The sequence below is a fragment of the Camarhynchus parvulus genome, chromosome 18 (genome assembly GCF_901933205.1).
Source record: "Camarhynchus parvulus chromosome 18, STF_HiC, whole genome shotgun sequence".
NCBI classification, from domain to species: Eukaryota; Metazoa; Chordata; class Aves; order Passeriformes; family Thraupidae; genus Camarhynchus; species Camarhynchus parvulus.
Genome location: NC_044588.1, coordinates 10,294,419 through 10,317,102, shown reverse-complemented (window position 1 = coordinate 10,317,102; position 22,684 = coordinate 10,294,419). Strand labels below are relative to the sequence as shown.

General features: G+C 48.2%; 1 protein-coding gene across 1 annotated transcript in view; it reads right to left on the bottom strand.

The window, feature by feature from the left end:
• UBE2O (ubiquitin conjugating enzyme E2 O) overlaps positions 1 to 22,684 on the bottom strand; it is a 61,985-nt gene that overhangs the window by 3,834 nt on the left and 35,467 nt on the right. Inside the window, exons 3-17 of the mRNA XM_030961884.1 lie at positions 19,818 to 19,928; positions 19,060 to 19,157; positions 17,561 to 17,624; positions 15,730 to 15,873; positions 14,983 to 15,092; positions 14,024 to 14,174; positions 12,768 to 13,273; positions 9,874 to 10,028; positions 8,884 to 8,996; positions 7,711 to 7,836; positions 6,629 to 6,718; positions 3,686 to 4,343; positions 2,690 to 2,826; positions 2,006 to 2,209; positions 1,282 to 1,339 (exon numbers count right to left, since the gene is read on the bottom strand). Coding sequence (XP_030817744.1) covers positions 1,282 to 1,339; positions 2,006 to 2,209; positions 2,690 to 2,826; positions 3,686 to 4,343; positions 6,629 to 6,718; positions 7,711 to 7,836; positions 8,884 to 8,996; positions 9,874 to 10,028; positions 12,768 to 13,273; positions 14,024 to 14,174; positions 14,983 to 15,092; positions 15,730 to 15,873; positions 17,561 to 17,624; positions 19,060 to 19,157; positions 19,818 to 19,928 — 2,725 coding nt within the window. The remainder of the gene's footprint in view (positions 1 to 1,281; positions 1,340 to 2,005; positions 2,210 to 2,689; positions 2,827 to 3,685; positions 4,344 to 6,628; positions 6,719 to 7,710; positions 7,837 to 8,883; positions 8,997 to 9,873; positions 10,029 to 12,767; positions 13,274 to 14,023; positions 14,175 to 14,982; positions 15,093 to 15,729; positions 15,874 to 17,560; positions 17,625 to 19,059; positions 19,158 to 19,817; positions 19,929 to 22,684) is intronic.

Genomic DNA, 22,684 nt, shown 5'->3' with positions numbered 1-22,684 from the left:
TGTGATGTGGTAGGGACCTCAGACTCTGCAGGGAGTGGCATCCAGGTTCCTTGGCTGGCAAGAAGAGCCCTCTGCCAGCACAATGCAGAGGGCACACAACAGCAGAGGAGTTCAAAAGGGCAGGAAGGGAGAGGTTTCTCAGCTCCTTTCACTTCCCTCCTGCAGAAAACCCCACAAACACAACAAAAGCTTTTATTTTCCTCCTCCTCTAAACCAGAACAAAGGCCAGACTGCATCAACAGGATTTGAGCTGGCCAGGTTCTGCTCTATCCAACAGAGTCCACCAGACATTACAGTTCTGAGACACAGAAGACTGTGACAAGTCACCTTTACCAAGATTTCTCCTGCTTACTTCTGGTCTAATGAAATTACAGGTATGTAGCAATAGCCCCAGAACTGCCAGGCTGCTGGCAGCCTGCCATAAGTTGCATTAGAGCTGGGGACATCATGTGTCTCTCAAAAACCAGGCAGCAGGACAGGAGATTTTCCCCTAACACCAAGTTGCTCCAGTAAAACATTCAGTATTTCATTTTCTAAATTTGGATCCTTAGCTTTGGAAACGAGAAAAGGCTTTTATTGTGGTGTCCTTCCCACAGGAGGATACAGGTGGACTGTGGGAGTTCAGAGGAGCAGGAGCTGCCTCCAGTCAATAGGAACCCTTGCTCTGTGTCAAAGGTTTCTCATCACATGCCTGAGCTCCCTGCACAGAAAGTCACCCGGGAGGAATTTATGTGATTTAGTGTGTCTGCTCCCAAACTGGATGGGGCAGAGCAAAGCCCCATGGCAGGAAGCCCTGGGGCTCGTCTAGGCACACCCCTGATTATTCTCTGCTTTGGCAGGAGCATAAACACCAGCATCATGTGCAAAACATGTCCCAAGTAGGATGGGCGGGTGACTCAGTGGGGATAAAAAAAAGTCCTGCAAACGAGGCCCAGTTTGGCAACTTCAACTAACTTTGGTAACAGGCTGAGGACACGGTGGTTCACCTCTGTCAGCTCAGAGTAACAAGCAGACAACTCCGTGCTTGGCTGCTGCAGTGAGAAAAGGGAAAGCATTGTGTCAGAGCCCTGGGATGCAGCCAGAACTCTGGGCATGAGAAGAGCTGGCTCCTGCTTCCACTGCTCAAGCAGAGATAAGGACACTGCTTTGTCCAGCAAGGTGAGACCAAAAGGCAGCACTAACCCCACTGGGGTGGCAGATCCCAATTGTATGCCCCCATAAATCAACATCCCTTCCTCCCTCTGCCTTTTCCTGCCCCACAGGCTTGGCAGGAGCATTTACCTTGGATGGAGATGAGTACTTGAAGGAGACTGGATTTACTGGTCCACCTTTCTGTCCCCTGAAATGCAAACACAAATATGTTAAAGGGCTGAAGCACCACCAGTTTGCTCTGTGACTATTGTCAGATGAAGTGAGGCCCCAGCTCTGCATTCCTGTTGCTGACATCCTGTGGCTCACAGCAGGAATAAGGAACTGACTCCAGGAGCACGTGATGTGCTGGTGTCCCATCTCAACAACACATCTCTCCGTTATTTTTTTACCAGCACCACACCCCCTCAGGCCAGTTCTGTCTGGAACTGTGTAAACTCACACACCAGCCATCAGTTCCAAACCTCTCCCAGCTGCCCTGTCCTGCTCAAAACCTATTTCCCTGCCTCTGCTTATTCAAAGTCTCCAGCTGGACTTTGTACCACATGATTTGTCCACAGTGTGGAAGACAGAGCCCTAACCCACAGGCACACCCCATGCTGGTGTTGGCATCTCTGCTATGGCTGGACTGACCACAGACTTCTCATTGAGGAGAGACAGTTGAGCCAAATACAGACCCAGAAAAAGCCAAATGACACCAGTTATCTGCTCCAGACACCTAAAGCAGTGCCCAAAGCCCAGGCCACCCCAGCTCAAGCTCAGAGAGAAGTCACCCAGGTCTGGTAAGAAGTGACTTGTTCCAAAAGCAGCCCAGCACAAGCCCTGCTCTGCAGGGGCAGGTGGAGGACAGCATTACCTTGCCTATCCAGGTCCCCAGGAGGCTGACACACACTTTGCCATTGTCGTAGAGGTTGGGATTGAGCCTCCCACTGCACTGGGAGAGGTAGCGGAAGAGAGGCGGCACAGCGGGGTAGATGTTGGGGAGCTGGATATCGAAGAGGAACAGGCCATCCTCATAGGGTGTGCGTGTGGGCCCTTTGATAAGTGCTGAGAAGAGATCCTGTGGGGAGAGGCAGGAGGTCAGGCACTGGGAAACACCCTCTTACCCTGGCAGAGCTGTATTTACATGGAGGGAGAGTGGGGATGTGATTGACTTGGCCCTTTCAAGTGCAACACATCTCAGGCACCTTCCCCTGCCAGAAGTTGCACCCTGAGAGCAAACTGAACCTATGCAACTGAAACAGGGCTTTGAGGAGAGCCAAAAATCCCAAATTTACTCCCTGCTGACACAGTCCCTGCTGGCTGTCTTCCCACTCAGCACCCAGAACAGGCTCCCTGCAATCAGCAGCTCCTTTTTTGCCACCCTGACTCAGGGAATGCAAAAGCAGCCATTTTGGGTAATTACAGCCCTGTTTCACACGATGCACACATTCCTGCAGCTCTAATGCAAAGGATTAGGGCTAAGCAGGGAATTCCAAAGAAAGGGATCTGGATGCTGAGCCCAGCACCAGCACAGAGGCATCTGAGAGCTGGCACTTGCCATTCGATCCTCGAAGGTTTTCACCATGATGCCATCGGGCAGGGAGGTGGCCAGCAGAGCCATCTCCTTCCGCACGGTGCTGAAGAACTTCTTGGCTTCTGGGGGCTGGAACTCCATTTTCTTGAAGGCATGGGAATCTGTGGGACAAAGAAGACAACAATTACAGCCTGCCTTTGGAAACTGCCACAGGTTCCTCATGAAGGCAAATCTACCCATGTGTAATATGCATCAAGTGGAAGAGAGGAGTTCACTTGCTTTGGTGCTGAGCCAGGAGGCAGGAGAGATGATTTCTCACACAGTAGAACCACAACCTGCATCTCCTGTTCTCACTGTCCCACACAATGCCGTCCCCTGTGGCCCAGCAAGGAAACTTGTCCCACACAGCTGGGACAATCCCACAGAACCATGGCCCTGCCAAATCTAACACAGCTCCCCACTTTCCCTTGCCCACACCTGCAGCTTCACAACAGTCTGGTCACCCTTCCCACCCAGGTCTGGCCTGGCTGGAGCACCTTGGGCTCCACTGTCACCAATGTTCCACACAGCCAGATGCTCTTTTTTTATTCCTGGCCACTAACACTGGTGCCAGTGAATAAGGACACCCAGCACAAGAACAGCAGCTGGTTTTGCTCTGCTTCTCAACCAATTCAGCCTTGAAAAAAAAGCCTGAACAAACCCTGTAACTTGCAAGGAAATGTCTGAAAGCAACTGATGTCTGCAGCCCTCCAATGTTAGTCACCACCCTGGGAAAGAGGGAAGCACACTTCTGAGGCTTGGGAAGGTGCAAGAGTGCCTAGAGATACTATCTAAAAGCCATGCTTAGGTCCCAGCACACACTGTGCTACAGAAGTTGGCTTAATTTCTCTTCTCTAGTTAATGAGCTATGAAAAGGACTACGAAAAAGAGAGGATACAGAATCCAAAAGGTTTGAGGCAAAGGTTTTAGATAAAGCAACACTGCAGGAGAGCAGTGAAGGACTGAGTGTCCCACACTCACCTGGAGCATACTCCAACACAGAGAACACTTCTCCCTTGGCACTGGTGAAGGTGACTCCAGGCTTCCCTCCACTCTGCTGGCAGAGCACTGGTGTCTCACTGGGCCACTCTGACCTCACTGGTGTCTGTGCCTCTGCTTTTTCTTCCTTCTTCTCTGTCTCTACCATGGCTTCCATCTTTTCCTCCTCAGCAATAGCCACATTATCCAAGGTCTTCTTTAGGTTTTCCTGCAGCTTTTTAATATCGTCCAAGAACTTCTTCTCTCGAGTGGGTTTTTCCAGTTCCACAGTTGGGGAGGTGGGAGAGCCAGTCAGCAGCTGCTCCACAGTCATATTTTTCAGGCTTTCCAAGATCTTGATGGCCTCCTTTAGTTCCCGGAAGCTCTTTGGGGCTCCATCCTTGCCAGCTTTTTCTGTAGCAAGATCTGCAACTGCCATAGCCACAGCTCCCTGGACTTGTTCTTCTACTTTTTTCACCTCTTCTGCTGCTGGTTCCTCAGGCTCAAAGTCTTCAATCTTTGGGTGGTCATCTTCCATGAGGCCATTATCTGTCTCCCAGCTGTCACTTTCATCCTCCCACTCTGAGGATGCCCCGCTGGTGCTGCCATCAACAGAATCATAGTCTGACTCCTCAATTTCTGATTCAATATTGTACAAGTGCTAAAGGAGAACAGAGTTACACAAGACTTTAGGCTGAAGCACAGTTTTAGTTGTTTTTTAAAAGTAAGTAATGAAAAAGGAGTTTCCATTTGGAATTGTTTGGGCTGTTTAAACCCATTCCATCTATACTGGCACAGATTATGAAACCACACAGTCCCATCCTCCACTTTTCCAAACTATGGCATTGGGGGTAAAACTAGGGCAAGTTCTAGATGGGCTGCAGTGCTCCCAGTGTCTGAGATCCAGCCTTGGAGAGCAGGCAGGTGCCCCACAGCTCCCTGGATGCCCCAGGGTTTCAGAACACAGAGCTCAGAAGGTATTTGGTATCATGTGAGGAGTTGGTATTTCTGGTCCTGCTTCTGCACCAGCAACTGTGTTGGCACAGAGCCCTGGTTTGGCTGCCTCCACACTCTGTCCTTCCAGAGAGACAATGCTGGAACCAAGAACACATTCCTGTAGCAGCTCTCCTCTCCTGTGGCACACAGTACTTGCCAACAGAGCCTTGCTAGGCTGCTTTAGCTGTTATATGAGGCTACTGCTTAAAATTCAGCTGGGACAATGGAGCCTCACCCAAATTGCTGAATAAGCACTTACATAAAATGCTCTCTTCCCTCTCACTACTGGAAGCCGAACACATCCCCACTCCATCCAGCCTCACCTCCTACAACTTGCTTTTGCACATGCTACATCTCAGGAGGTCTCTCTGCAGAGGTTTACAGACCTCCTCCAGTTTAAGCACCAACACAGAACCAGGGGAGCAAGAACACCTTTACAGGGCTGTGTTTGCAGTGACAAGATGGGAGCATTTTATCCATGAACTTCTGATACTTGAGTGACAGCCCAAGAATCCTCTTAATCTTGCAGGATACAACCCCAGAGGCTAAAGCACAGGGACCCTCAGTCATCTTGTCAAAGCCTTCAAGTGAACCAGGCCTGTTGAGCCAGTCCTGTGCCACCCAGAGACAGGCAGCCAGCAGAGGTTAGCTGGGTTCAACCCAAGTGACTGCAGGCACGAAAAGCCATCAAAACTCACTGCCCTCAAAGCTAATCCAAATCTGAGTTGGAAAGTTAATTAGCCTGTTATGCCATCTTTATTTTTAGAGCTGTGAAAAAGCACCCAGACAGCTCGTCTCTGGGCACATGGTCAGGCATTGATAAATCATGGTTTTACCAACTGATAATTCATGCTCCTGACATTTCCCTAACTCCTGTAATTACGCAGAGGAGCAGAATCGAAGGGACTGGCGTGACACAGCAGGAGCTGCTGCAGAGCCCCAGCACTGCAGTGTGAGAACAGCCCTTTGTGGAGCAGGCATCAGACCTCTGATTGTGCCTGTGATCCAAGCACATGTGACAACGGGGAAGGGAGACAGCAGCCTGCTTTGTACGCCCCAGTCCACTGCCACAGTGCAGGCATTGACTATTCTACTGTAATTAATGCAGAGCTGCTTGGTTTAGAAAGGGATCTTGCTCAAGTACATTGTACTTGCTAAGGCATCTCTGCAGTGGAGGCAGTGGCTGCTCTGTCAGTGACAGAATGGACTCCACAGATGTAGGCTGTCTTGTATCTTTAGGCTGTCTGCCTTCATTCCAGGCAACGAGAAGAGATGGGATGAAACTGTATGGGGAGCAGCACGTATGAGTACAAGACATTACAACAAAAGCCTTAAAAGAACCCCAGACAAATCTGCAGGGTGCGGTGGATTGGCAGTGTGGCTGTATCTGTATTTTTCAGCTTGCATTCAACCCTTTCCTTCCCTGCCTGGGGTAAGATTTGAGTCTGATCCCTAGGTTAGCTAAGGTGACAGTTTGTGGCTCTGGCCCAGCTTCTGGAGGAGTTTCTTTAGCAAAAACCCCCCTATGGTGGCATTTCACAAGAGAGACAGAACATGCAATAGTCTTTTGGCAGTGCTCTGGTTGGGCAATGCACTAACCCAGGCTCCAGTCAGAACCAGTGATCCCTGAGCTCTGCCAAGCTCCAGGTGCCTGATGCCAGGAGCAGGGCTGTGGGCAGAGCTGGGAGGCACTTGTGAAGGCAAAAAGAGCCTGTCCAGGCTATCCTAATCACTAGATTAGAGAGCAGTTATGACCAACTAGTTGCCTCCTGACAAAAGGATTTTCCTGTGATAACAGAATTGGGAAGTCACCCTATCACATGGGACTGCACCAATCAACAGAGCAAGAGTCCCTAACCCAGTGAATCTCTCTACACTTACGGTTTAAGTCTACATCTTGTCATTCAGCTAAGAGTTACAGTGATATTGGGAGCTGGAACAGGACCTCACCTGAGGCAAAATGATAGTCTTGGAATTGTCAGCCCACACCACTTCCACCTTGCTGCTGACATCCACACGAGCCACCTGTCCGACCGAGGGCTGTGGAGACAAGAGTCGTTTGTCAGTCCCTTTTCTTCCCCAGGCACCTCAGTGCAGAGCAGGAAGGATTTGAGAAACAATTCCCCAGCTGGAGAACCACCTAGAGCAACACCTGCATCCTGCATACAGAAACCACACAACTCTGCCATGGAGGTGGGGAGAACTCTTCTCCACAAGGAGCAGGAGCGCTGGTCTGGCAGGAGATCCTGATCTTGGACAGGACCAGCAGCCTTTCAGTGCCAGCAAGGGATACATCCTCTGTGGGATGGGGGTGCCCTCTAGTGGGGTGCCCTCAGCTCCCCCAACACCCAGCACCAGGGGCTCCTCAGAGAGAGAGCACAGGCATGAACAAACAAGTCATAGTCTTGCAGGTTGTGCAGGCAAGGAGCACCTCACCCTGCAGCAGGTTATTTAGGTCAGCTGAGCAGGCTGGGATGTGTTTTGTGCTGCTAGAGCCACACTACACCTTTTAACACATTTTTAGGGCAGCAGGCTCAAAAGCTGGAAGTCTCTCCAGAGGTGTTTTGTCTACAATATAAATTGTTCCTTCTTCCCCCAAGGAAATCAATCAGCTCAACAAAATTAACATGAACATAGCTCAGCCACCATAGCTGAACCCCTGCCTTCTGTTGCCAAGTGAAACAGGTTTCATGACAAATCCACCTCATGGCTGCTCAGGAACCCACAGAATATCCTTTTGTTACAAGTTACTCTGAAATCCTAAGCAAGAGTTCTATGAAAAGCCCTCAGGCATATGTTCAGTCCTGGTCTCAGCTTCACTCTTGCTCTGCTGCAGACTGTCATCAAGGTCAAAGCATTTCAAGGTTGCATCTCCACCAGACAGAGCTCTGATGTGTTACTCATGACAGCAGGGGACACCAATACAAAATCAGGAAGCTAGGGAGTTTATTTAGGATGCCAGTGCGGGGTCTAACACCTTCCTATCAACCTTTCCAAGTGTCTCCACCAGCAGCTGGTGACCCAGGACCCACCTCGTCCTCCTTGGCCGCGGCTCCGTCGGAGTTGCCGATGCGGATGACGATGTCGGTGGTGCGGAAGCGGAAGTCGGGGTGGTCGGCGATGTCGTAGACGCTCACGTCCTCCTCCTCCCCGATCAGCTGCACCCAGACACAGCCACACGTCAGCCCCACCAGGCTGCACTGACCCCCAGAACACACCCACAGCCCTCCAAAGCACTTGGTGTTTTGTTTGATCCCTTTTCAGTCTGCAAGGGGCTGCTGCTGTCCCTCTCTGTCACCTCGTCCAGTGGATCAAGGCACAACAGTGAAAGCAAGCAGAAATTCTGTCTCATCTGCTCACCCTCACTTTTACCTCAGGGTTCATGTCACCATGACAAGGAGATGTGCAACCACAGTGCTTTATTCCCTTCTGAACACCCAGATTTCTCAAAGCAGTTCACTGGGGCCCAAAGGGCAAGAGCTTACTTTTGAAATTATCCAATGCAAGAGGAAGTATATGAAAAAAAAATTGTCATTTAATGGGAAACATCTTTCCCTTAATTTCTCCTGGAGAAAGAGAGTTAGGACCTCATGAATTATGAGAAATAAGAGAAGCATAACCCTGGGCCAGACACATGTTCTGCCTCTGCATGTGATGGGCCCTGCTCAGTTATGACAATGTGCTCTGGCAGGCTAAGACAAAGCAGTGTCAAGGCCCCCTCTCATCTCCAACTAGACTGCAGTCTATCAAGACTCTGGAAAATACAGCATTCCCACAAATCCCAAGAAAAAGGTTGACTATGGGCAATAGTACCTGGCAGAGGCAAGCACAATAATGTGCAACAGATTGATCCTATTCCTATGAACCATTCAAAGACACGGGCAGGAAAAATTCTTATAGTGAACTCAAGAAATCAATTGTCTGTGACAACTTAAGCAAAAATATTCATCCATACCAGAACCTGATGATACCATGGGATGTAAATTATCTGCCTGGTCTTTGATACCTCACAGGCATCTACAAATATGAAGTGACATCACCTCTAGCTAAATCTCCCAGGCCCATAAGCACTGTTCCCTTCCTTGAGGACACACAATCAATGCAGAGCTGATTTCCAGGCTTATCTCTGTTATCTGTGAGGCTTGTGTTATTTTGTGGCTGCTTTCTCTTAGCTGGTTGCAGCAGGTACTGACTCCTGCACTTACCTCCACATCATCTCCACTGGGTTTCAGCTTGAACCACTTCACCACACAGGTACGGCCGATGTGGTCCCCAGACTGCACCACTCCATACAAGCCAGGGTCCTGGGAGCTCTGAGCTTTTGGTCACAATGACAGGGAAGAAAACAGACAAATCAGGCAAAGGAGCACAGACTTTGCTCAGTGACTGAGGCTGTTAGCTCCTGGGCTCTCATGGCTAAACCCTTCCACTTGTGAATGGCATGAGGAAAAAACACTTCTTCCTACACAGTGAGAATTGTTGCCAAACTAGAATGGTAGAGCGGGAGCTGATGGGTAACTTTAGTTTCCACAGACTACGTGTAACCCAGACCAGTCAGACATTACTCATCAGAAATGGCCACATAAAACAGCCTCTATTTATGCTAAGCCAGCTTTCCTGCTTCCCAACCTGAGTGTCTTCTGGTCCCCACTGCTGAGGGTCTACCCTTGCTAGAAAAGGAGCTGAGAGTCAGATGGCTTCATCAATATTTCATATCCAAAAGCTCTATGTCTCCTTGAACTTGTCCTGCAGCCCTCACTAGGTTTGGTGAAGAAAAGGGATACAAGAAGAGGCCTCTGGATCCCAAAACTCTCCATGAAAAAAACGTGAGGGTCATGATAGATCAGCCATACAGAGAAAACAGCCTGAGGTAAGCTGTTTGTTTGTCCCCTCAATCTGGGACAGAGCTCAGAGCTGTTGGCCCTTTCAAGGTGGGCAACTCCCACTCTGCAGAAATACTGAAAATCCTAGTTTGGATCCTTGGTATTTATTCTTTCCACATCCTTCCTGTTGTCATAGTTCAACTTTGGTATGTAAATAATGGTTCTCTGCTGCCATTCCCACCAAGTCAGCTGAGTCACTGCTGTCCCTGTCAGGTGCCCACCTCAAGTGAGCACTAACAGCTACACAACAAATTAGGGGATCCAAACTGAACAATACTTTGCAATTAAAAGCATTGCTCTGACACCCAATACCTCTTTTGTCCACCACAAAATCTCCAGGGCAGAACTCGTTGTTGTCCAGGTGATGGACAGGGATCAGCTCGTTGGAGCGGATGTTCGTCTCCACAGTGCCATCCTGCCACATCACATCAGCTGAAGTCATCGTGGTCACCACTTCCACAGCAACCCTGGCAGCACGAAAAGGCAATGAATTACCAAAGGGAACATCAGGGATCAAGATGGACCTCAGCAACACAAAGGTACATGGATCAGCAGGCTGGGAAGCAAGTCAGGAAACCCCAAGCAGAGCACATGGACACAGCTACACAGCAGCTTTGTTCTGATGGGCTCTCAACCCCTGCAGGTGTTACACTGCTGAAGGAGCACTGACTTTCCAGGAAGCTCCTGCTGAGTTCACTTTTATTCCTATAGAGGCATTAACAAATTTTATTCCTATAGAGGCATTAACAAATTAACATCTACCAGGACCCACTTTCTGCCCCTGACAGAAGCATGACAGGAGCTTCAAATAGTTTGAAGTTTGAGATCTTCTCCACTGGAGCACCTTCCAGCTCTGAGGAGTCTTTGAAACTAGAAGAACACATGACTGGAAAGACAAATCATCACAGCCCTTCCAGAGAGAAAAAAAAACAAAACAAAACAAAGGAAAGAGGCTACACATTGAATATGAGTAAAGCAAAAGGATTTTGTTTAAAAGAGAAAAACGTCCTCCCCAGCTGTTCAAACACACACGTGTCTCTGTAGCTCAGAAATTAAACCCAAACACACCACAATGGACCACATGCTGGTTCTCTGCTGTGGGGCTTGACAGGGATGCTTGAGAAGGCAAAGTGCTTGGGGCAGGAGGGGCAGCCTAGCTGGACACTCTTCTAATGAGCCTTCCACTAATTTCATCTCTCCTACAGAACAAACCAAATCCTACAAAACAGAACAAACCAAACCCCACACTGGCTTTAAATCTTCCCTTTACTTTGCTGGCCAGGCCTTCCAGAATAACACAAGTGCTGGATTCATGCTGGTTTCAGAACCAAATCAGAATGAAGATACAATAGGCAAATACAGCTGTTTGTCCCCAGCCCTGTTTTTCTGAATGTCACAGAAATATTTTTAAGTGGAAACAAGATGAAGTTTTAGCAGGCCAGCACTCAATGGCAGAAATTATCAGAGAAGGGTCTGTAACAGGCCAAGTGTGTGTGTGATATGCAACAAGATGGTTTCTGGGGAACATAGGACATGTGCAGCTGAGGATAGGAGTGGAAAAGCGGTGCAAGGAAATGAGGCACTCTTGTCTGCCAATGGTGGCTTTAAACAAAAATCAAGACTTGATGTTAATAAAAATCCTTGTATGTCCTCACTAAAAGATATCCAGCAGTCTGTGCACTGCACAGAGAGCTGCAGCAGGTCACTCACTGATGGCAAAGCCACATGCTGAGCTGGCCCCTGCAGCCAGACTGCCCAGGAGCTGACACATCACATGTGCATCACCAAGTGCAGGCAGCCCAAGCATTTCTCAGCAGTACCTGGCAGAACATCTCTGATGACCAGAGAAACATCTCTGATTCCTCAGCACCCCAGAGGAATATTCAACAGCACTGGCCCCTCACACTGAGCTGTGCCCAGCTGCCCCATGCACCCTTCAGAGCATCAGCTGGGGGCTCTCAGTCTGTGCTCCTCTAACTCCTACTCTGTGTCACGGTTATCTCTGCATCTCCTTGTATGGAGCTGCCCTGATCCAGCACTGGAACTTCTTGGGGCTGACACAGGGATTTCTCCCCTCTGCCTGTAGGGTACAGGGAGCCACCAGGTGCCCTAGCTATGCTTTCTTAGCAAAACCTTCAGTAAAACAGAGACACTCAGCGGGGGAGTGAGACATGAGGAGTGAACTGAGAATCCGTTCCCAGGAACTCTATCACACACTCCCGTTTTTTTCTCACACTTGGATGCTGCTCTGCTGGGCTTTGTGACCTTCAAATCTAATTTCTCCAGAACTTACAAAGACTACAAGAATCACTCACTGGCAAGGCTAAATACCTACAAAAATGCCAATGAAGTTCGTGACATTCTCAAACTAGTGAATCTCTTGAATAATCTTTGATAATGTCACTTTCCTGGGAGAACTCTCCCATGTTCTCTTGCACCAATTGATGCAGAATCTGTACACAGCTAAGCAGCCCAGGAAAGCCTGCAGACAGACAAACCACTTGTCAGATGTCCTTCCATCCCATGAAAACAGTTTAAACATTCCTAAGTTAAAGGCAAAAGCTGCTGACATCCAGTTTTATCTAGAAATGGGCAGATACATGCAGTGCTCTCTCCCTCAAGCTACTGAAATAAATTCCTCCAAGGCTCTCAAGGAGTGAGTGCAATTTATTCCTTAAAAAATTCTAATATTAAGAAGTATACTGCTGGCAAAAATCGCAGATCTCTGCAGAGCAGGGCCAGGATAACAGAGACCACAGCAGCACTACGACATGCCAGCTCAGAGCTCTGTGCTGCTCTGGAGACAGCTCTCCAGTATAAGCTGTCCATTCCTAGCATGGTCTGTCCTCAGCCTCTCTGCAGAAGCTGCCAATAAGGTAACCAATTAGTGTCATGTTTAAGCTGTGTGATCTTTATTCACCTCTTTCCCTGCACACAGAATCTAGCACAGCACAGATATGCTGTCGATGCCCTGAGGCACAGCTGAAATGGAATAGCATCAGTGTCAGGTCACATGGCCCCAGTTTCATCAGAAGCTGGACTGAGACCAAGCTGATGCCACACAGGCCACTGCACAGTCATCACAAGATAACTGCTGTCAGTTACTACCAAGCAGAGCCCAAACTCCCCATCATCCTGCACCCAAGTTCAGGTGCTGCTTTACAGCTGCACACTTGGGGAAGGGAGATTTTGGAAATCCAGCTCACCTGTCTCCTGGCTTAAACTCTCGTGAAACCTTGGTCTTCTTCTTCTTGTGCTTCCTCTTTAAGTTTTTGATGGAAAGAGGGATGCTCTTCTTGCGGCAGGTGCCACTGCCACTCTGGGATGAGGCAGTGGAGCTGGCAGAAGAGGTGACAGAACTGGTGTCATCAGTGTCATCAGCTGCCTCATCATCAGCATCCTGCTCCATGGACTGCAGCCTGTAGTCAGGCAGCCCTTCATCCTTCAGGAGAAAGGGGGGCTGCTGCTGCTGCCGTGCTGCTGCTCCCCCCTTCTCCTTCCCTGTTTCTTCAGGCTGCTCCTCCTTTCTCTCCCCAGGACTTGGTGCACTGTTGGAAGAGTCATCCAGCTCACACTTGGATTCAGGCTTAAGCTCTTCTGATTTTTGGTCAGCAGCTGCAGCAGACTCTTTGTCAGGGGCTTCACCTGTGCTCTGAGACTCTGGGGAGCACGACATGATCTTCACGATCTGCTTCTTCAGCAGCCGTCTCACCTGCACAGAGCAGACGTGTGTCAGACCTGTGCCTGGGCACCCAGCAGGCTGCCAGCCACCCTGGGGAATGCTCAGCTTTGTGCAGGAAAAGCAGCACCCATGGGGCTCTGCAAATTTCACCTGCACCAGACTACTCTGCAAACCAGCAGCTCACAGTGCTCTGCTCAGGAGCAGCACTGCACTAGCCCAAGTAAAGTGAGCTTTGCTCCTTCAGCTTATTTTAGGCATGTTCTGAACTTTTCTATCATGGAAGGTCACAAGTAAATCCATGTAACATGCAGAGAGAGTTACCATCTACACACTGATGACATCGTGTTATTCTATGAACACCATGGCTCTACAGCCAGCAGGTACAGACTACAGCATGATTCATGTGGCCTAGGAAGCAAAACCAACTTCCTTGTTTCACTGTAGTAAGGATTTAACCGAACATTTCAGCTCCATGAGAATGCTAAGGAAAACAACATGTTTTTAAATCCCAGCTGTCAGAGCACACTTGACCCCTGCAAGGTGACATTTCTGTGTTGAGGCCCTGTTCATGTTCTCTCAAGGTGTAGCTGCATGCTTCACCCAGAGCAGAGTGCTCCACAAGGTGACTTCCCTGCTGGCAATAAGAAGCCATTACTCTTCACAACCACTTCAGGAGTCACATTTCAGACCACATGACTACCAGGAAGATCTCTGCTTTAAAAGCCACAGTGACCACAAATGCTTAGAGAAGTCAACCCCTCCCTCGACCCCTCAACTCACCTTTTTGGCAACTGATCCTTCACCCAGGACACAATTCCTCTCTGGACATTCACAGGTGATTTTTGCAGGTTCCACTTTGTCTGGGAACACGTAGAGGCACCTTTCCCCAAGCTGCCTTTGGGCATGGTCAAAGCAGCCCAGACGCTTTACCCTGGCAGGACAGGAGAGCCATGAGCACAGAACAGAAACAGAACCCAGCAGTGCCCAGGGCCTTGACAAGGCTGGCACAGCCTCCCACCAACAGTGCTGCTGCAGGGCTGGCACAGCACCACACCAAAATCATCCCCAGGCACACAATTCTAAAGGAGAAGTGGGAATCTCACCAGGGACTGGGTGGGGATACAAAGGGTTTGGGTGGGACTCAAATCACTCCTCTCCCTGTAGCTCCCCTCCCTCCTCCCAGAGAGAGCTGCCAAGAGACATTTGGGTTTTTTGCTGTAATTTGAGAGTTGTTCCCCTCCAGTGCAGGAGCTCCAGGCAGGACCCACACTGACAGTGCTGCTGCTCATCTGACTTGTCTTTTGAGCTTTCCCAGCCCATTCCAGCAGCTGCAGCCTGCAGAGGGCACCAGTTACTGCCTCAGCACCAGCCCGGGCTGCAGCCGCACCCCTGAGCCCCTCCCCTGACACACACGGAGCTGCAGCCTGCTCCAGGCAGGAGCCAAAGGACAAGGGAAGAAGGAAGCTCCTGCCAGCTTCCTCCACCCTGTGCACCCGTGCAGCAGGAGAGAACTTGGCATTAGCAGGATGCTTGCCTTTGTGCTGGTAACTCAAGGGTCTGCTAAACTAATTTGGAAGTTCTCTCGTATTTTTAAAGCTCTGGGATATGCAGGCATGAAACATGGAAAAAAAATCCTGCTGGAAACAGCAGCATTGTGTCCCTTCACCTGGTAGGCCTGTCACCCACAGTCTGTAGGGCCTGAGTGCTGGGATTGAAAAGGGGTTTCCAAGGGATCTCACCTGGACAGCTTATCCTGGCTGATTATTGAGGGAGGAGGGCTCACACTGTCAGTACCTCCAGGACAGAAGCTTTTAGTGATCCAAGTAACCTTCAGTTCTACCACCTGTACCTACAATGCAGTGATAGAAAAGGCAATTACACATTTCAGAGACCTTCCCAGACCCATATCTCAGATCTCAAAGTTTACATACAGGAAAGTGGCACATCTGCTTTTATCATTTAATATGGGCAAGTGAAGTTTTACCACATCCAGGACAATCACAGTGCCCCCACAGCCTGACCCCTGACAATAGAGATTCTACAACTTTTAACTTTAAGGAAAGACCAGTGGCTTAGGAAGGAAGCTATGGTACATGTAAATCAGCAGTCCAATGTCACAAAGAGATATGCTAATGGACTTGGAGCTGCTCCTTCTTTAAGCAAAGAATCAGCAATATTTCTCCCTTTTTGGACAGAGTGCAACATTAAGTTTCAATAGAAGATGTGCTCCTACTGCCCTAATGATCAGCAGTACTGCCCTCTGAGTGTGCTGACACATGAGCACTTTACAGGGTGCCAGCAGGGACCCTTGCTAGGATGCTCCAAAGTCCTGCCAGTCCCCAGTGAGAAATTTGTCACCTCAGAACAGCACAGCCACAGCACATTTGCTCTTGGGAGGTTACCATGGCAAGCTGACTCTGCTCCAAACAGCCAGCCAGGGACCATGCAGGCAGAAGGTGGCCATGTGTCAGGGTATCAGTCCTTACCTCCTCCACCACCACTCTGAACTTGCTCTTTGTGCTCAGAACAGGCTTCACACCCGAGAGCCACTGCACACTGGAGAACACTTTAGATGGCCCAATGAGGACTTGTCCAGGATAAAAGCCATATGAATCATCAAAGAAGAGACCCTGTGGGAGAAATTAAGGGGAGAAAAACAGCATAAAGGACTCTAAGATTTAATATTCCAGCATTTCCCTTCCACCTTTTGTGATCAGTAAAATTAACTATAAGGGTAAAGTCTGCAAGATGCCCATCTCCTGTATCTCATCCTCTCCTGAAGGCAGCCCCACAGTTCCTATAGCAACCTGCTCTGTCACACATCCCAACAGGACCAGGACTTGGTGCAGGAGAAGCAAAGGTACTTGCAAGAAACTAAAGATGCATATTTCCACACAGAGGTTCTCAGTGACAAGGTAGCCAAGGTCAGCAGGGCAAGGGCATCTCTTTTCCATGCTCTAATTCAAGCACCTATATTTTTCAGAGGGAAAGGATGTCTGCCCTCACTCCCCTGCTTGTCAAATTTAGTGTGTAAGTATTATTCCTGTCTCAGGTGGATTAGTTAATATGACAGTTCTTTGAAAACAAAAACAGGACAGTAAACACAACAATTGCTTTCCTAGAGCTCCTTCCCACTGATACTGAGATTCAGAGTGTGGAGGCGGACAGAGCAGTTTAGGGTAGATAAAATACTGAGCACAAAACTGCATCAAGTCTTGTAATTTGTCAGAAGGGATAAGAGCAGTGTGACAAGATCTAAGTCCCATCTAACACACAGCAATTCTGAGCACAGGATCAAGAGTAACACTGGAGACAGCTGATTCAGCCCAAACTGTGATTCCCCAGAGGACTGTGTACACTTTAAAGGCAGCCTGACTCAAAACAAGCCATCTCAAAATTAGGTAACCAGAAGCTAAATGTTGCTACAACATCCATTTAGTGAGCAGAAAACACACTGCACAACCCAAAGAAGCAGAGGCTGAGATATTGGAGAATATCGAGTGACAGAGCACTCCTTTTCTGTACAGAACCAGAAAACCACAGCAGCACATCCTATTGAACTGATATTCCATTTACTCTTCAACAAGCTGGCATCAAGTTTTAGCAGAAGTGCAGTTTTAGATCAAAGGGACCTTTGCTTTCAAGGCTGGGAAGGATAAGAGCTCAGTGCTTTGCTAGTTCCTAAGCATCACACGTCATTCTCTGTCATCTCCCAACACTGCTGCCAGGAGTGCAGCAAGGCCCTTTGGAAGAACAAGCAAGCTGTCATCAGCCTTTGAAGGTGAGAGAGGTTAGATCCCATCACACAGCAAACTGTTTTACCCAAAAGCAAGCAAAACCTTCCCTGCCATGTGATTTGGAAAATGCCAGTGTGGTGGCAGGTCTCTGTTCAAAAAACGCCACGGACTGCAGTAACAAGAGACATTACATTACATGACCTGAAAACCTGCTTCTAGCAGAACACCTGTTAAACAAAACCCCTTTTTCCAGAAGAGGAACAGTTTTTAAAAGCAGTAAATGGAGTAAGAGCCTTTAGAAGCATGTGCAGAGAGGAGGAGCAGGGAGTGAACTGCCTTGACACCAGCCATCTGACAGCGTGTTACACAAGTTGTTTACAAAGAAACCAGTTGGATGTATCAATTGTAATACCTCCTCAAACCCTGCTCGTGACTAACATCACCTTTAAACTGTTACTGTAAGTGATACATTCTTATGATTAATAAATGCCTATGAATTTTGCCTTCTCCCTCTCTCCTGCACAAAAAGTTTCCGAGACAAAATTTGATCAAAGGACCCTCAGGAGAGCCAGCAGCTCACCGAGTCACTGACGTGGGGACAAACATCATACAGCTTGGCTCCATCTTCTGTGCTCATGGAACACCTGGAAAGAGACAGGAGACACAGGGTCACACTTCCAAAGTCATCTACTCCAAAAGCAAACAGCACCCAAGGAACTGAGACAGTCTGAGCACATCTGGCCATGCACCCAGCAGTGTATCACTGAGCTTTCATGGGCCACAGAAAAACTGGTTATAGATAGACAAGCTGTAAAAGCATTAAAGGTATCTAAAGGTCCCATTCAACATGTAAAAAAGCAAGCTAAGTAACAGGCTGGGTGCTCGACAAGATCTGTCTGCTGCAGAGGTCCCATCTGTTGCTCACACCATGCTGGGACTTAAAGGCAATTTGGGCATATTTCCTTCAGCAATAGCTTCATTTCCAGAGTAAGTTCTGGTGGCATTTCCAATGATTCATTAGGAAGAGGTTTTGCAAGCAGTACCTCACTTTACACAGCTGTGCAGGAGCTGGTACAAGATTCCAAACAAAGTTTTAAATTGCACCAATAACTGCAGGCATTACAGACAGACGTGGGGCTATTTTTCACTCCTAGTTTAACACAGACCTAAGAACCTTCTAGCCTGGGTTAACTGCACAGTAACACAGTCAAAAATCTCAGATGCATCCACTAATCATCTGCTACAGCTCCCACATTACTCATTCCCCTTAGACAGACTCAGAGCTGGCTGCAGAATTGGGGATTTGATTGTTGTGTTTTAAACATCAATGTCAACACTCAATTTACAAGACAGATGGGTTATTCCCCAGCTGCCAGGCCCATACGCCTCTTGGCCCTCCACTGGTTCCTTCCTTCCCTTGCATCAAGAAATTGTTGGATAAGACAGGCCTCAATAACAGAATAAGGTTAGCACACAAGTCACTGTCTCACATGCAAGAGAAACAGAATTCAGAGCCTTCTGCTGGCTTTGCAGAAATTTCACCACATATTTCCTTCAATATCTCTGGTTAAATCTTTCTCTAGACTTTGGATTGTGTTTCCATTTATAAAAAAATCAGTGAAAAAGAAAGCTGTTCTATATTGGGTTGCTTTTTCATTTTTGCTAAAAACCACAAGCCTGCAAATTTCCATCATTTCACAGACCCTTTTTTAAGGTAAGAATTCTCCCTGCATCTCGGTGAAGTTATGCTCTCCTACTGAGAAATAGTCTGGAACAACCACCCATCTTAAACAGCTGCTTTTGCAGAGGAGAAGCACAGTTTAAAGTGTGCTTTAGTTCTGGAGCACTGATCTGCTGGGATTGAAAAATATTTCCACCTTTCAGACTACAGCTTTTCCAGAGGGCTGTCAATGAATCTCAATGTTTTCAGAGAAAGAAATATTCCTTTGCTCTATATCATGCAAGCAGATAACTTATCACTATGTAAAAATGAAGCCCAAACTGTTTCTTGTTCTCATAAAACAGATCAGGATTGTGAAAACCAGGGGGAACAGTCTTCCAGAGGAAGGAGAGAAGTACCTGGCTCCATTGGAGAGCTTGAGGATGACCTGGTTCTTCAAGTCATAGACCTTCCCTAGCCAGCAGTCATAGGCTATGTAGTCACCATACATGAAAGGCTGTGATGAAAACAGGAAATAAAACTTTTAAAATAATTGTTGTAGCTGGAGCCAATTTTTATCACTAAGACTAATTTTTCATCCCAGAGGAGCTCATATCCTACTGTCTTCCTGCAGGCTGTGACTAGGGATGAGTTATGACATTCCTGCTCTTCACTCCCAAATTATCTTTATCTCAGAGGAAAAACAATGATGAAATCCTACCCTGCCTGGTCTCTGGAAACCAACTATCCACCCAAAGAGAGAAACAGATATGTTTGAGACTGTTCCAGCTCAACAGAAACATTCTTGACTCATCTCAGCATTTTTATAGCCTGTTTCAACAGCAGTGGTGTCACAGCTCAGCAGCTCTGGGCCACGGCCATGGGCTGCCCTGGTCAGGCTGCCACACCAGCTTTCCACACTCAGTGCAGGAGTTCTCACAGAATTTCATGTCAGTCTAGCTCTTCAAGAAAATTTGGTCTCAGAAAAACACAGAACAGATGGGGAGATGAGGAGATGCTGCATCATCTTCTGCTAGGGAGGTTTTTAAAATAAAACCAAACTGCAGATGCATCTCGCACAACATGGATGCTTTGCCCTCAAGAGAGACTTGAAGTGCAGCAGCATCCCTCCACACCACCAGGCCCTGGCTCCAGTGTATTTTGGCTGTGTTCTCACCCAGATATGCTGCAGGTCTTTGCTGTTGACAGGGTACAGGATGCAGTTGGTTCCCACCAGCTTCACAGCACACTCGATGTTGACGTCAATTACGGTTCCACACTGACTGTCCTGAAAACACAAAAGGGGAAAAAGGTTTGTTACCAAGGGAAGGTCCTACACACAAATATAAGTGTTTTGTGTACAAGTCATAAGTTCAGAGACAAAAAAACCTCAACACTAACCCCTTCTAACCCTTCAGGTCCTTGTTCTGCAGGGGCATTTCATAGAACACATGAGAGCTCAGAAGGTGAGATCACTATTACAGACCTGTAGTGTTTTCTTCCCAGTTAGAACCTGAAATAGATGCTAAAGCAGAGACTCCTACACCTGGTCAAATAAGACCATACTGTATCAGGTGACTAGTGTTTACTTGCTTCAAAATCTGCCTGGCTCACAGCTCCACAGGACCATCGCGCAGGTAGTGCCTTGAGTCAGCAAAGGCAGGGGCAGATCAGCAACAAAACAGAAATTCTTTAAAGCTGTCATGACTTTAACTCACAATTCTGAAGGACATTATAAATAGTTTTTATTTTGTGTCATACTGAAAAAAAAAACTGGCACCTGTGGTCAAATTTCAAGGTTTGCAGCCAGATAATTCACAGTTGGTCTAATTACACGATGGTCTGTCATTATCTCCCTTACTTTTTAACGAAGTTTTAATCTTTTTTGTCCCCAAGAAAAGAAGGCATGCTGTCAGGAGCCTTCTGGGGGCAGCCTGGCAGGGAGCACACAATGTGCACGTTGCTCACACATATGGTGGGGGCCTGCAAGGAAGGGCTGCTAACCCAAACAGAGTTAAAGGCAGCAGCTGCCCTGGCCTCCTGACAGCTGGGACAATCGATAGTCTTTAATAAATAAGACCACAAGTCCATTATCAAAGCTGACTGAGGGCCAGCATGACAAATGCCTTGGTATGAGCTGTCCTTATCTCAAACATCAAGGTCTCTGCTCCAGCAGGACTTGAGCACAACACTCAAAGGGCTTATACCCTGTGAGAAGTGGATTTGTTTGCTCAGTTCTGTTCTTTCAACCATGGGAACTGTTTAGTCAAGGCTTTCACCCAGAGCCCTGGGCAGCCCTTGTGGGAGTTCAGGAGTTTGCTGGTGCTCAACTCATTCAGTTTCATCTTGAGGACTGGCAGTTGGAGCAAAGACAGCCCAGGGTAATTCCTGGACAGACTGCTCAGCCCTTCTTCTGGCTGGTTTGCTTTCCACCTGCCTGCTGCTGGCTCTCTGCTCACCCCACACCAGTGCCCTGCAGCCCTGAGGCTCCCAAGGCAATGGGATCAGGAGAGTGGGGCCTGCCCCAGGCAGAGCTGTGCCAGCAGAGCCAGGAGGGCTGGGAGAGCCAGGCTGGCAGAGCCCAAAGCAGCAGGAGCTCATTGCCTCCAGCTGCTCCACATATCACTCCCATGCCTTTCCAGAAGGGCTGCAGAGCAAAGGGAGCCTTTCCCAGCTTCAGCTCCATCACAACAGACTGCAGCTAAGCTTGCTGCCTGCACAGGCTGCCAGCAAAGAGCCCAGCAGAGCTCTACCATCACTCTCACCTGAAAAGGGCTGGCCAGAACTACTTTGGCTCCACAATAGCTACTGCCAACACGATTCGAGCCGTGGGATGAGTGAAGCCTGCTCAGAAGTGGCACCTGCTCAACAAACCCACAGCTTCTGCAGGCTGCAGCACAGCCACCTGCCCTGCTTCTCCTCCAGTCAGCTATAACAAGTATACCCACACCATCCTCTGGCTGTGCTTCAGGCCCTGTGTTTTAGACTATTTGTTAGTCAGAACCAAAAAACCCTCCAGAAACAAATTTCTTGCCCTACACTGTGCATTTCAAAATTAATTTTTTTTCCTTTATCAGCAGCCAACACGACAGCAGCTCTGAGACACGATATAATCCAACACCTGTGATTTCTGTGGATCATACTGTCTCCTGGTCTAAAATCCCTTTAATGGATGGTGAAAGCACAGCAAGCAATAAAACCAGGACTGGAGTGACTGATGTGCTCCAGCACCCTTCTGCCTGCTCTCTAAAAGAATTTCCCCATGGAGAAGGTACCTGGACCATCCTAAAGGTGCTTCCCACCTAACACAGCTGGGTGCTACTAGTCATGGCCAAGAGCAACAGGTTTAGCTCAGCTTGCTTCTCCTTCCAGTTATAAAATGCTTGAGCAAGTGCAGAGCCCTCTCTGTGGTTAAGAAAGCAAAGATCAATGTTGTGAGCAGCCCCAGGACCTACAGGGCTATCAAATCACAGCTCTCCTCCCTCACCTGCCACTGAACCTTCCTTTATTATGAGTTCACTTATTTCTCTGTCACATGAAACATCAGCCTGTGACAGAGGATGCAGATTTGCAGGCTGAGGGGTTCTGCTGAATCACTCTGAGTTTATAGCAGTGCTGAGCAGTGCAGTCCCAGAAAGAGACATTGCCAACTTGTCTCACCTTCTAGGGCAGGTCCTCAGCTGGGCACAGCTCAAGCACACCCATCCTTTCATTAGCTGATCCTATTAAAGGAGGAGCCAAATGAAAGGAGCTGACATTTCACAGCTCTGTTACAAAAATCCATTTCCATCAATTCCAACAGCAGAACTGCAAAAGGGAGGTGGCTGAACTGAGTGAGGAGAGCTGAAGGGTTCAAGCCTCACTCACTCCACAATTGAGTAGAGTCCCTAGACCTTCTTCCTGCTTCTTCTGGCACCCTGACATCATGCACCACACTGGAGATACTGAATATTTAAGCAGTGAATGGATTCCTTCCCCATCAGAGACAAGGCTTAATTTAAGGCAGACCAGCAAACTCCCCATCCAAGAGTTCAGCAGCTCTGG